General features: G+C 46.9%; 1 protein-coding gene across 2 annotated transcripts in view; it reads left to right on the top strand.

The window, feature by feature from the left end:
- The first annotated feature begins 1,431 nt into the window (after window positions 1-1,431).
- Window positions 1,432-15,090, top strand: part of KLHL12 (kelch like family member 12) — a 21,720-nt gene continuing 8,061 nt past the window's right edge. Inside the window, exons 1-6 of one of the 2 annotated variants that reach the window (XM_006908301.3) lie at window positions 1,432-1,688; window positions 5,309-5,462; window positions 5,683-5,769; window positions 8,566-8,783; window positions 11,635-11,784; window positions 12,984-13,098. In XM_006908301.3, the coding sequence (XP_006908363.1) occupies window positions 1,494-1,688; window positions 5,309-5,462; window positions 5,683-5,769; window positions 8,566-8,783; window positions 11,635-11,784; window positions 12,984-13,098 (919 nt within the window). In that variant the 5' untranslated portion in view covers window positions 1,432-1,493. The remainder of the gene's footprint in view (window positions 1,689-5,308; window positions 5,463-5,682; window positions 5,770-8,565; window positions 8,784-11,634; window positions 11,785-12,983; window positions 13,099-15,090) is intronic. The other variant, XM_006908302.3, reaches the window with a different exon arrangement.

Raw genomic sequence — 15,090 nt, 5'->3', positions numbered from 1 at the left:
CCCCTCCCCCGTCTCCCACCGGGGCTCCGCGGTTCCGCGACGCGTCGCCGCTTCCGGCGTCTGCCAGGTGCTCTCGGAGGCCGTAGGACGGTCCGAGACCCCGACGCCGCGTGAGGGTTATGTCAGCTCGCAGGGATAGCGCCCCAGTCGTTCCGACCCCCGCGGGGCCCTCGGGAGGTCTTCACAGGCAGTGGGCGTTTGTTCAGACCTTTCTGCGGCTCCGCACTTGCAATTAAGTTGACTTCAGGAAAATGTTTTCGAAAAACATCATATGCTTTGATGACTCATCTCCTTTTCTGTGAAACGGATCTTGCAAAGTTCGAGGGATTATCCAGAGTGCCCACAGAGTGATAAGCGAACTGTAAACAGGACGAGATGAGAATTTAGGATGTTTTTACTAGTCCAAAATTATGGTTGTGAGTTTTGGACTCTCGAAGACCCTGGTTTCATTTTTTTTTTTCTTGGATAATTTCAGAAAGTTTTGAATTCCGAATAAGTTTGACTCTTAATAACTACCCCCACTCATTTCATCCCCCAGAACTTGTCATTGAAGGAAAAAATAGTGTGACAAAGCCTGTCGATAATCAAGAAAATACTTCTTACACTGATTTTTTTGATGTGTAATCTGTAACAGTTCATTTAAGTGACTGTAGCAGTAAAATGAGCAGTGGAGTTTTGATAAGTTTCTATCCTAATAAGGTTCTTTTTTTCAGTATAGAATTACTGCAAGTATTGATTTGCCAATGTTGATGGGCACTTACTAGTAACGTGGAGTAGGAAGAGCTTCCGTAGCTTAATCAAGTGACAGTCCGGATAGCTTGCATGGCTTCCATTCAGTGTAGATACTGGGTCTTCATCTGGAGTTTCATTTTAAGAGGAATCTAGATATGTTTCGAAGTCATCATAAATAATTCTTTGCATACTTTAGAAAAAAATTTATTTTCATTGACTGGCTTTTACTGCTCTAAGTTGAATGCACATTTTTCTTTTGCATTCATTTACTGCACATTTGGTGTACACCTGTTCGGATAGAAAAAGCATATGAAACAGGATCCCCACCTTCTAAATACTTAACCCATTTAATCTCTTATGGATATTAAATAATAGCGATACATGCCTTTTAGAAATTTTATGTTTCATTATTTTATAATTTGAGACAGCCTTCTGAAGATATGCAGGACATGTATAGTTCCTATTTACAACACCATTTGGTACTGATTATATTAAATGTCAAGTGGTAGGGGCACTCAGTGATCACACAGTTCAGAGGAGATGAGATCATTTCACTTGGATTTGCTGCATTGTGGGGCTGATGCCGGGAAGAGGGAAGAGGGGTGCCCTCTACTTGGTGGGTGGTTCTGAGGAAGCCTCCTTAAGCTGTAAAGCTAATCAGAACTGTTCCTTGTCCCCAGTCCTTCCGATGTACTGATTGTTTTTTCTTCTCGTATTGGCAGAGTCCAAGGACCCCTTCCATTCTTTCTCCGTATCGCCTGATGGGAGGCATTATGGCCCCCAAGGACATCATGACGAACACTCATGCTAAGTCCATCCTCAATTCCATGAACTCCCTCAGGAAGAGCAACACCCTGTGTGACGTGACGCTGAGAGTGGAGCAGAAGGACTTCCCAGCCCATCGGATCGTGCTGGCGGCCTGCAGCGATTACTTCTGCGCCATGTTTACCAGCGAGGTAAGACACGGAAGCCTGTCGCCCGCTCCCGGAACCAGATCGTGCACTTGGATGTGACAGTGAGTTTCTGAAGCATGGGGTACATGGGCAGGCTCTGACGTTGGGTTTTACTTGGTGTTTTTTAAATGTTTTCCTGTTTTTCTCTTGCTAGAGTTTAATGTTTTAAAGTGAACGCTAGGGTGATAGGAGGGAAGGACAGGCGTGGGGTTCAGTCCTCATCCCATCTCTCCTTACAATAGGTAAAGAAAATCAGGATTCATTCTACCAGTGTAGATTCCAGAGTAATTTCGGGAGGGAGGAAGAGGACCGTGAGTGACTGTATAGCCAAGTGGAGTCCGACTGGGGAGAGAGGCTGTCTCTGGAGTATAAGCAGTTAGCAGAGGGGATCAGGGAAAGCTGGCCTGACGAGAGAAAAGGCAGGCTCACAGAGTATTAAGGCTGCCTTAGTAATTGGCGAAACACGAGTGAAGGAAAGGTATTGAACACATTAGGAGGTGCTTTCAGAGAGCTGAGCAGGAGAGCACTGTCGGGAAAATTCCCCAGACACGAGAGACCAAAGAAGGAGGCTGACTGCGCCGTCGCCATCAGCGACTATTAAGGAGGTGTACCAACGATGTCCTGCGGAGCGGGGCGTAGTGGGTCACGGGGACGGCGGGGGGCCGCTCGGACGGATCGGGCGGTCATGGAAAGCAGTCTCCGGTCGGTCAGTCTGGCTGGGTCTCCATGACCTCAGGGTCATAGAGCAGTCTGTGCATGAGCACTGTGACTTTTTCGTTTTTCAAGATCTCAACTCTGATTTTTAATTTTTAAATAAGTTATCTTGGCTTTTATTAAGCTTGAGTGACAAGGACACCAGTGTTTATTATATCAATTATCTACACTTACACATACGCCTGGACTGTTTCATGATAGGAACATTTTTTAAAAAACCTTTTTAACCACCACTATTTTCTTTATTTTCTTTAGTTAGTCCCATCACCTTAGTGTTGCTGCTGGGTCTGCAGAGGAGAGGTAGTGCCATGACAATGACAGTAACCGCCTCTTATGGGCCAGGTGCCGTGTTAGCGGGTTGCTGAGCTCGTTCACCGCCCTAGGGCTAGATGTTACCGCTCGTTGTCCGAACGAAGCAGTGGTTCTCGTTTTCATATCTCAGATAGTGGATGGCTTGCCCAAAGTCACATGGCTTGTAAATGGTAGAGGTGGGATTTAATCTTAACTTTTCTGACTCTAAAGCCCAAACGATTTTTAACTACCGCACTTCCTCAGCCTCTGAAATATGGATTTTTGTTTTCCAGAATCCAGTTTTAAAGCCAAAACTGTTTGCTAGTAAGAGCCAGTGTGCAGTCACATAGCTGGTAGGAGAAACATGGAAACGTGACAGAGGCTTCCAGCTAATGCAAGCTAGCTCTAAATGGTCCTGTGTAATATAACGTTACAGATCCCCATCCTCTACTGTCCCCTATGGTGTCTGCCCAGGCGCATCAGGAGTTGGCTGTCAAGTGGGTAGGGAGCGTGTCACCCAGCAGCTGCTGAGCAGGAAACTAATGGCCTAGAACTACTGCCTGCTCTGCACTGCTGTGCAGCCTCTTTGTCAGCCTGAAGAAAACGTTGGTCTTCACTCTCTCCACATTCAGACTTTAATACGGAGTTATGAAAAAGATTTCTTATTTTTTTCTTATCAGTGATTATGGTCTTTTTTTAAAAAAAAAAAAATCTAACATTGGGCACGAAAATACCAGATGGTTTTGTCTTTATTTTTAAGAGAATTAATATAAAGGTGAGCATCCAGAGACCTGGATTCTGGGCTTGATTCTCTTAGGAATTCTATATGAGCCTGGCAACCGTGTAACTTCACCGGATGATCTGTAAATAAAGTGATTCAACCAGATGAGTTAATTGTTCTCTTCCAGCCTTGAAATGCTCCTCAGCGTGGTCCATTTGAAAGACCACAAGAGTGAGGCCCAAGCAAGTTTTCTCTCTCTCACTGGTTAGGTCACATGACTTCTTTGAACCTTAGGTCCTTTATGTCCTGAGTGGCAACAGTATCAGACCTGACTATCTTACCAGGTTGCTGCGAGAATCAGATGAAGTAATAGTGAATCGGAACCTCTCTGAAAACTTGTAAAGCGGATATAAATGTGAGATGATCCGTCATTGCTCTAAGTTATCACAGTGAAGTTTCCATATTTAAGCTATTTGGTGGATGTGAATATAGTTTATTGAATAAGAAACTTCTGGAATAAGTGTTTTTATACGTCTCTGATTATAAATCTTATACTGTTACATGTTAATAAAATATTTTCCCCTCAGCCATTAAAAAACATGAAATCCTACCATTTGCATGGATGGACCTAGAGGTTATCATGCTGAGTGAAATAAGTCAGACAGACAAAGATAAATACCATATGGTTTCACTTATATGCAGAATCTAAGGAACGAAAAGAACAAACTAATCAAAAACAGACTCACAAATATAGTGGACAATTTGGTGATGGACAGAGGGGAGGGGGGTTGGAGACAGCGAAAATGTGGCGAAGGGTTAAAGAAGTACCAATTACTAGTTGATAGATGGTCACGGGGAGGGGGAGCACGGCATAGGGAATGCAGTCAGCATTAATATGTTGGCTAGGTGGAGGGCCAGGGGAGGGAGGGAGCAATTGGAGGGATCGTTTTATGAACCCTATAGCTAACCAATGTACTGTATACTTGAAACTAAATAAATTAAAAAAATATATTTTCCAAAAATAGTGCACTAGTGACTTTAGTGTTGGGGACTGGTTTTGTTCTTGGTCTTCGGAGCGAATGCTTTTTGACTATTCTGGGCTGATGGAGGGATCAAAGCCGATAAAGACATTTAGTTCAGAGTAGAAGTACCCTGGAGTTTTGTGAGTAATCTGAATTTCTATGATCTAGTAAAATTTTCCTAAGGTAATCAGTTTCTCAGATAGTTTACTGTCCTATAAACTTGAGGGTTTTCACCTGAGCTAGTTTCCTGTGATTAACCAGCCTCATGAAGCACATCTCCAACAGCGTACCATGGCCTAAACATCCCACCACAACTCAGTAATCCCAAAGTGGAAACATCCCACTGCCTTGCAGAAGGATCAGACAACTCGGTCGTGTTCAGTGTCATAGCAGACGGCCCTTAAGGTGACCTGCATGTATCTTTTCATCATTACCAAATGTCGTCTAAGGACAGATGAGACAGTACTGGAGAATCTTGCAGGGTCCTCTCCGAACATGAAATGTCTTTGAAATTTCACGCTTTACCTTAAAAGCTCAGGGACACTGTGGGTGTGTTTGTGGAACCGCTGCATTCTACTCAGTGATATAGCCATGTTTGTTTACTACGAAAGCGGTGTTTCAGACGAGTCGCAGGTCGGGTTGGTGTTCCGGGGGGCACTGCCGCCCTGCATGCTCCTGGGTTACATACTGTTCCTCCCCGGTTCGAACAGCTTCAACCACGTGCCATGTTTGCTTTATACAAATCAAACAGAATACCTCATAATTTTTAAAAAGATGCGTATTCAATTAGTGTTATTAATGTCCATTCAGGTTCTTGGACAGGAGATGCTGCTTTGACCTTGTGGAGCTATAACTCATGCCTTTTGAATCTCCAGCTCTCAGAGAAGGGGAAACCGTACGTGGACATCCAAGGTCTGACCGCTGCGACCATGGAGATCCTGCTGGACTTCGTGTACACGGAGACGGTGCACGTGACCGTGGAGAATGTGCAGGAGCTGCTCCCTGCAGCCTGTCTGCTTCAGCTGAAAGGTACAGATGCTGCAGTTGCATCAGTCAGGCCAAGGTGGCCTGCACATGCTCACATGAACGGCCACCTTACTCACGGGGTCGTGGAGACAGACGGCAATCGTGTGTCCACCCAGGCACGGAAGGTCAGATTTCAGTCACGGTAGAAAGGGACCTCTCCAGATGTGAGTGTTGGGTTCTTCAGAACAGAACATTTACACCAGTTCTGTGTTTTAAAAAACAGAGGAGGAAATAATACATGGAAACAGCCCCACGAGGAAACAAGAAACTGGCGCTGTCCATTGCCCCCATGGAAGGGACCAGACGCCAGGTGGGTAGGAAGGCCAGGGGGCTCTTTGGGGTAAGGCCTTTTGTACCTTTAATTTTTTGAACCATGTAAATTATGTATTAAAATTTTAATTGCCACACAGAAATGAAAGTAGAATTTTTTTTTTCCCCTTCCACCTCCCAGTCTGTCTTTCGTAACTGCCAATGATTATTTTCTATTATTTCCAGTTTTTCTGTACAGATGATTGAACATTTTCGGTTTTAATTACATGGTTGAAGCTGTGAAGCTCCTGTATTACTGCACAGCTGTAAAATTAAATTTATACTCTGAACTTTTCAGTTAGAGAAATATGAGCTTGTTGCTAGTATCCTGTTTTTTTCTTCACTGGAGTCTTCTAGTAAATTAAAACAATTTTTTTTCAATTACAGTTGACATTCAACATTATACTAGTTTCAGTTATACAGCATAGCGGTTAAACGTTTGTATTCCTTATGAAGTAAATCTTCGTGTAGAGTAAAAATTAGGTACATAGTGCTGTGTTGTAATTGGTTTTATAGCTTAAGTCCCAAGAGTTTTATAGGCGTCGTGCCGGAGTTTGGGAAGTAGTGGTCTGGCTGCACTTGCTTTGACGCTGAAGCAGAAGCTGTTGTGGAGGGCACATCGTACCAGGCACAGAAATGGGATCCGAGTTTCTTAAGCATGAGATTTCTAATCTGAGGAGCATTTGAGATCCGGCTTCCCAGCCTGTGTCATCAGTTAAGCTCAAATAAACTCCTATAAAAGTTAAAAAAAAAAAACAACAACAAAAAACGGTTGGTTGCTTAACACTTCAGATGTCCTTAGGAAGATATAAATATATTTTGTTAATCAGTACATGGGATATTAGACCTGACATTTTTTGTTAAAGAAATGCGCACTTTCCTGTGGTCATTTAGAAGTATTTCATAAGTAAATATAACAATGTGGCACAAAAGACTTCCACTCTGCAGCCTTGTCATTTTTCTTCACTTTACAGAAGAAGCTGTCACTCGAGTGTGCTGCAAGGCTGTTTGCTGTTGCTACTAACAGAATGTCTTGTAGTAGTCTTTTTTTTTTTTTTTTAAGAGAAAGTATAAGATTTATTTTAGAGAGCTGTGAATTTTGAGGGACATGAAACAACCGCATAAATGTAGAGATATACCATGCTCCTGGATTAAAAGTCTTAACGTAATAAAACCGTTAATCTTTTTCAATTACCTGTATAAATTTCATGCAATTTCAACCAAATACAACAGGCTTTCTTTTTAAATTGAGAATAATGATTTAAGAATGTATATAAGAAAACAAAATATGCAAAATGGCCAAAAATGTTTTTGAAAAAGTAGAAAATAAGGGGAGATTTATTCTTTCTGCTATTAAAATTAAAAACTACTGTGTTCCAGAATCTTCCTCTCAGCCTCTGTTCCTAGGGAACCCAACATGACACAGTTATGATCGGTCTATCACTCAACCATGTTTTGGTGGGATGTCAGAATTTAATTTGAAGGCAGTGGTTTTACTCAGATAAAGAGGCATGAAAGGGAAGTCAGTTTACGTTTTCTAAAACTGGACGTTACTGCCAAGTGGGTCTCAGGTGGGCTCCGGACCCAGAAAGCAGTCCTCTTGACCCTTTCCTGTTGCCCTGTGCCTTTGGGCTTTGCCTTTTATCCTTTGCCTCGTTGACCTGGCCCTTCTTCTTGACTGGATCATTTGGCTTGTTTCTCATCCAGCACAACTCCTCCCTGTTTTGCTTGCAGTTCTGTGACTTGGCACCCCTCCTGATGCTTTGTTGTGGTGTGGCCACCTTTACGATCCACTTGGCCTTGGCCTGGTATCCAGCTCCATCCTTGCAGACAGTTCCAGAATTCTCGATTTAGGCATGGCCTCATTCACAATTATACTGCTCCCTCCCTGGAGAAAAGTGTCTCCGGAGGATTGTGACAAGTGGCTAGACTCAGAGCACTTTAGAGTCTGGGGCCATGTCGTATTTATCAGCCAGGTGTTGAGACTGTACTTGCGTTAGTTTGCCACGGCTTCCACAACGAAGCGCCACAGTCTAAGTGGCTTAAAGAACAGAAATTTCATTCCTCACAGTTCTGAAAGCTACAAGTCTGAGATCAAGGTGTTGGCAGGGTTGGTTTGTTCTGAGGGCCCCTCTCCTTGGCTTGTAGATGGTCATCCTTTCCTGGTGTCTTCACATGGTCTTTCCTCTGTGCATGTCAGTGTCCTAATCTCTTGTATTAGTCTTAAAATTAACCTTTCATTCTAAACACGAGTTAAGCGGCAGGAAGACCGCATAGGGTATCCCCAGGCAAAAGGTTGCGACAAAGCTGTTTATGCTTCTTGGCCAGTGTGTTTGACAGCATTTAACGTAGATTTGCTTTCTTCGTAACGTAGGCTCTAGTGGTGAGGTTGTGGTAGATAGATCTATTTGAAAGATATATCTGAAAGTCCAAAATGAAACATTTTGTACAGTACTCCATGGTGTATCATCTCAAATATCAGAAACGATAACTGGTCAAAGCATTTTCACTATGAAGCTGTCTCGCTGTCAAAAACTGTATTTTCTCGTGTTTACCAGTGAGCCTCGTGCATATTTACTTCTGTTGAAGTTAACACAAGCCAAAAATAAAATTCTCTGTCTTTTACTCAAACACACGTGCGCGTGCCTGTAGACCCAGATAGACGCAGTGGAGATTAAAAAGCAAATAAAAAGGTGATTTCTCGTCTGATTTTGGGTGTCGGCCTATGTCGAGGAGATGCTATGCATGGTGCACGCCTGGCCGGGCGCCCTGAGTGTCGCCGTCTGTGTCACCGCAGGTGTGAAGCAGGCCTGCTGCGAGTTCCTGGACAGCCAGCTGGACCCATCCAACTGCTTGGGCATCCGGGACTTCGCCGAGACGCACGGCTGTGCTGACCTCATGCAGGCGGCGGAGGTGTTCAGCCAGAAGCACTTTCCGGAGGTGGTGCAGCACGAGGAGTTCATCCTGCTGAGCCAGGGCGAGGTGGAGAAGCTCATCAAGTGCGACGAGATTCAGGTGCGCGCCGGCTGCCCCGCAGTGTCTCGGGCCGGGCCAGGACGTCCGGAGCGGCTGGTGGAGGCACCTGCGCCTGTGGCCGGGCTTCTCAGGCGCGCACCCACGCGGGCTCCACAGGCCCCTTTCAACGGCCCTGAATCACATGCCAGGCTGATTTGCATGTGTTTGGGCAGGAGTTCGCCACCTTCCTTGCTAAAGTGTATGAGCCTAGAGGGTAAGAATTGCTGTTCAGCACGGTGCAGATTAAGCATGAATTGGAAGGGAACCAGATTTTTCTGTTACCCATCCGCTCATTTTACAATCATCTTTTGACATCTGCCATTCTAATGGCACCGTTCTTGGCGTTTTTTTATCTTATTCTCCAAAGCAGCTCCATCTTTCAGCGGAGGAAACAGGCTTCGAGGTCAGCCATCAGACACAGCCAGTAAGTGGTAGAGCCAGGACTCAGATCTGGGCAGCCTGGTCCAGGCTCTTCCCTCAACCACTAATCTGACTTGGTCTCCGGGCTAGTCTGTTTCTAACTGAGCAAGTCAGGGGCGCTCGCAGAAGTCTCATGTTTCAGATCTACAGACTTGGTAACAGGTCGAGCAAATACTAACCTATTTTTTTATTCAGAAGCTGAGAAGAAACAGTTTGAGAACTCCGTTGTATGATTGCATCTGTCTAGAAAGACAGCGAATGACACCTTTTTTTTCCTTTTCATAGACTAGTGTGAAATAGGAACCAGATGTCTGACTCTCCATTGCTAACTCACGCTTCCTGTTATGTAAGACAATAGCACTTGAACCAGTGGGAAGCAGCACAGCATGTTGGTTGGATCAGCGAGGGCTTTGGAAGCAGATGGAGGTTGCCTCTGGCTGTGTGGCATGTGCCACCCAACCTCTAATCTCCTCTCCCTTAAAATGTAGGTAACTGGTGCTGAGTCCCCAGGGCTGTTCTGAGCGCTGAGTAAGAGCGTCAGTGCCTGACACATTGAAAGAATTCTCTGTGAAAAATTTCTCCCCAGTAAAGCACGAATGTTGGGGTTTTTCCCTCTTGATTTAGCTGTCCTTTTGCAATTCTAGTTTATTCTGTTTTCAGTAAGATCAAGGATTGAAAAATCCCATTTTAAACTGACGTGTCTGATTTAAACCTAGAATGTGTCGTAATCTAGCGTGCAGTTAGCTATTTAAAACGATCAGCCTGTCATTCTTGAAAAAAAAAATTTTTGAGACAATCCCCGGCAGCGCTCTGCACTCCCTGCGTGGAATCCGTCAGGCTGGGTTGGTTCGGCCTCCCATGCAAAGGGCACGTAGGTTTCTGGCACCACTGTCATAGTCTGTGCACCGCCACCATTTGCCTAGAGTGCCAGAGGAGCCTCCAAGTGCCTCGCAGCTCTCAGTCCTTGTCCACTGTGCCACCCGTGCTCCCCAGGGGAGTGTACCAGCATGGATGCGATCAGACCGCCAGCCTGCATGGGGCGTCTTCGTGATATCCAGGTGCTCTTAGAGTGATGCGGTCTGGTCCTTGTTTACTTCTCCAGCTTGATCTGTCACTGTCCTCCCTCCCTCCCGCGCCGCACTGCACCAGCCTTCTGTCATTTCCCTTGCTGCCAGCTCTTTGTGTAGGACAGGGCCGTTGGACGGGAGGACCTGAGTGCGCCGTTTAGCTCACTAGCCACCCGGAGCAGTTGTGCGCCTGAGACGTGGCCGGTGTGGCTCAGAAGCCGAGCTGTGACGCTGGTTTTACCTTGTGTGAATGTGGCCGCCCGTGGCTGGTGGCCCCATGTGGGACAGTGCGGCCCCGGGGTGTGCCGTGCTCTGCCTTGGAGGACTCTCCCCACTGTCCCCCGCTAACTGCTGCTCCGCCACCAGATTGGAAACTGCCGCTTCTGCAGGGAGGCCATCCCTGCACCCCTCAGTCGAGGTTAGGAAACCCCAGTTTTCTGCCTCGTAGGCTGCCTCCTGTGTGGTGCGGCATGGCCGCATGCTCCTTTCTCCACTGGCCTTCTCTCCCACGTGGAGGTGCCCACGTGTGACACGCACACCGGCGAATGAGCCGCTGTTTCTGGTTCCCGGCACTCGGTCGGTGAACCCCTCTAAGCGTTTTCCATGTTTCCACTTCTTAGAAAGCGATCACAGGTGGTTTCATTGCCCGGGTGCTGTCACACGCGGGACGGCGTCTCGGGACAGATCCACTGGGCTGGCGGGAGGGACGCAGGACCTGCGCCCTGGTGTGTCTCCGTGGAAGGTCCTTGGTGTCGTTGCGCCCAGAGCTGTTCAGGGGTGTCACAGGGTTACGCTCTGTCCTGCATGAGCTTAGACCTGAGCTCCCCGAGTGACTGTCAGGCCCGTTACCTCAAGTAGCAGGAGGCCTCGTACCCCGCGGTTGCTCAGGTGCCCATGGATGATGCCTTGAGTGACGTACAGAGGTTCCAGCCCCACAGGCTCGAGCGGGTGGTAGGGGCAGGCCTGGCAGTCATCACTCATCTCAGACACACAAAAGTGATTTTAAGAGTCAGTTTTGAACAGGACAACAGTTTCTCCCCCCGCTCCCTGAAAATTTCAGAAGAGACCAGAAAAAAGTTGCAAAATGGGAAAAATTCTCAAGTGAAAACCAGCCTGTGACTGATGGTTTATTAGGCACGATCTATCTTCGATATTTTACCCCATTTGATTATAATTTTCCTCCCGGTCTTGGTGAGTCATGTTGGAAGAGATTGTTTTCCTGAGAACCCAGCTGTCCCTGGAAGATGGGAAACCGCGGTGACTGGGGGTGGGGACCAGGCAGGAGAAGCAAGTATGGCTACGTGTCGTGGGTGTGAGACCACTGGAGAAGCAGAGGCCTGGGACGTGTGACTGTGCCTTCGCAGGTGGACTCCGAAGAGCCGGTGTTCGAGGCCGTCCTCACCTGGGTGAAGCACGCGGGGAAGGAGCGGGAGGAGTGCCTGCCTGAGCTGCTGCAGTACGTCCGCATGCCCCTGCTGACGCCGCGCTACATCACCGACGTGGTGGACGCCGAGGTGAGGCGCCGCCACAGGGCCCAGGACCTTGTCCCCAGCTTGCTTCTGCAGGCACAGGGCTGCTGGCCGCCCTCTCCAGGGAGTGCCAAGGAGGGTGGCGCTAGGGAGTCTCCCGGCCATTGCTTGGCGAGTCAGCTGCTGACACAGATGAAAATCTGTGGTTTAATTTAACGTTCTGCTTTGTTGACTTTTTGTTTTACATAAGCAACATCGGGTGATAAATTTTGTCCCCTTCTTCATTAAACAAATTATTCCAAATTGCCCTGAAAAAGGTACTTTGCTATCAGGTTTCTTTATTTTTGGTCTCTGGCGAAGCTAAGGTGAAAGTTGGTTGATGCATTTTAGTTTATTTACAAAAGAATTTCTCCAATATAACTTTATTTTCCGCATCGCCTGGCCTACCTGGACCATACCTTGGGGGACGTTGGCTTGTGACACATGGGTCAGGCCCAGGTCAGCGAGTGTCGCCTTCTGACCAGCCCACGTCTCTTTGAGAGTTCCCTACAAACATGGGTTCCGGCTGTCCACGTGAGAACGGCCAGGCTCCCCTCTCGCTCTTCCTCCCTCCTCGTGATTTCTCCCTTAAAACTCACCCGGATGCCGCTGACCTGGACTCTCGAGACAGACTCGGCACCGAGACCCCAAAGGCACCAGCTGCCTGCGGTGGGGGGGCCCGAGGTGTGGGAGCGCTGTGGCAGTTCACGGGCACCAGGCTCGGCCCTGCGCAGCGCGGGGAAGGTGCAGGGTGAATCCGGGGAGACGGGAGGTCAGCAGTGTGGCGGTCTGCCAGGCAGTGCGACAGTGCCGCGAACCTCAGGAAAGCAGCCTCAGACAAGACTGGCCTCTTCTGTCGTCCCTGGAAATAACAAGCCTTTTGGTTTCTCTTAAAAGTGGTGTTAATTGTGACGTGCTTGCCTTCGTTTAGTCACCGGAGGGTGTACAGAGAAGAGTGGTTATTGTCAGTGCCGCCCTGGGTGGGGATGCTCCCAGTGTATACACCTTAGAGCGTTTGACTTTCGAACCAGGTAACATACAGTTTGTTCCAAAACGTTTTTTTTAATCCTGCATGGTTATCACCAGCAGCCGTCCTGGGTTTCCGTATTAAGAAGTGAACTGCAGCTCAATCATGAGTGTGCCGCTCACACCTGTAACGTTGGAGGTGGCCCCGGTGGCCCACCTTGCTGTCTGCTCTGTTCCAGCCCTTCATTCGCTGCAGTTTGCAGTGCAGGGACCTCGTCGATGAGGCAAAGAAGTTCCATCTGAGGCCTGAACTGCGAAGTCAGATGCAAGGACCCAGGACGCGGGCTCGTCTAGGTAAGCTGGCCTCTGGGCACAAGAGGGGACATTTTTCAACTTCCCCTCGCCAGGTGCCATGACATAGTTAAAAAGAACATTCTGAAAAAAAAAAGAAAAAGAAAAAAAAAAACCTCGTTTCAGATCTGTTTTTAATCTTTTGTTAATTGTGTCATCTCAGATAAATACTTTGCCATCTGAGCTTCGTCCCCTATAAACCAAGGATACTTCCCTATTTTACGTCTCTCGGGAGGATTGAATGAGATGGGATGTGTGAAAGCACTTTGAAAGTTGTCGAGTATTATGCACTCTAAGTTTGTAATTTTATTTCAATATATTTGGAATCTGTGAATTGGAAATTATTTCAAATGCCACGTAGTAAGTGGTATGGTCCCACCCACCTCTCCCGTTCTCCCTGTGTGTTTTCCATTCTGGATGAAAAGAGGAAGGAGAGAAGCAGCAGTGTACTGTGAAGTCCAGGGTCAGCATGGCTGAGGGCACAGGTGTTTGGGCAGCGGCACGCAGTGGTGAGAGCCTAGGCTCTGAACCGGACCGCAGGTGCAGGACCCCGTTTCCCACCTACTGGGCATACTGACTTTGCCAGGAGACCTGACCTCTCTGCCTCGACTGCCTCATCTATAAAACGGGGTCAGCATAGGTCCTACCTCAAAGGTCATTATGAAGAGTAGTCGAGGTAATTCATGTAAAAGGCTTAGAACAGTGCTTGGCACATGGTGAGTGCTACATATGTTAGCTATTATTTTAGCAAACAGACCTAGGTTCAAGCCCCAGTCCCACCAGTGACTGGTTGTGTGACTCTGGGCAAGGTTTCCATTTACCTGAGCCTGTGGTTGCGGTTATACGCCCACTGTGAGAGATGCCTGGCGTAGCTGGCACTACGTGGTATCAGATACTCTTCCATTCCTGTCCTCCCTGTTCCGCTGCTTCAGGAGCCTGGCTACAGTGTGTGAAAGCTAAGGTGCTAATTGATAATTAAGCTGTTCACTGCTAGATTTAAGTAGAATGATGATTTATTCCCTGCATTTTCTAACGGTGTAAGTACTATATGTCAATGTAGAAGTTCTAGAAACACAGAGAAGCAAAAAAGTCATCCATAATCCCATCATTTAGAGATATTACTATTTTTTTTAAGAGAACTCTTAAAGAAGTAGTATGTGACACTGTTCTACTAGGTGATAAAACGTGGTCTGTAACACGTACTATGTACAAAGATACACAGTCAGCACGAGATAGATTGAAGGACTAAGGGTGAAAAACCGTGATAAAATTAGGAGAAATTATAGGAAAATACATAACTTCTAGGTGGGAGCCTGTTTTCTATTTTTAATTGTTAAAATTTACCAGCTTAATCATTTTTAAATGCACAGTGTAGTAGTGTTAAACACACTCACATCGTCGAGCAGCCAGTGCCCAGGGCCCTTCACCTTACATTACTGACAATCGGACCCGTCACAGCACAAGTCCGGCTTCTCACCCCCCACCCGGGGAGGGACCTTTTCAACTAAAACGAAAGCCTAGAACCTTTCAAGGTTAGGTGACTGCCTCTTTTTTTTCCCCCCAATTGATGGCAAAAGACAAAGTCAAAAGACTTGGACTGGAAGAAAATATATTCAATATATATGACACAAGGTTAATATTTTTGATATTAAAAGGATCCACATAACAAGAAAAAGAACAGGAACCTGGTAAAGATTGAGATGTGCAGGCGGCACAGAGGGCGGGGAGGGTGAGTGGACAGTAGGGTAGGCGCCGCCAGCCAGCAGGGCTGGACATGAAGTGAGATGTGACACATTACGCCCTTTGTGCCCCACCTCTGGGGATCTACATAGAAATAACATGTTTTATGGAAGTAGTCACATTCAAGTAAAGCCGCGTGTGAGAATGTTCGCAGAAGATGCTAACATTGCCAGAAGGAAGGACCACGACCTGAATCTCATCCGCAGGGGAGTGAGTGGTTGATGGAGCCGAGGAGCGTCGGGGCGTGGTCGCGGG

This window comes from Pteropus alecto, unplaced genomic scaffold (assembly GCF_000325575.1).
Source record: "Pteropus alecto unplaced genomic scaffold, ASM32557v1 scaffold563, whole genome shotgun sequence".
Taxonomy (NCBI): Eukaryota; Metazoa; Chordata; class Mammalia; order Chiroptera; family Pteropodidae; genus Pteropus; species Pteropus alecto.
This window is presented reverse-complemented; position numbering and strand designations above follow the sequence as displayed.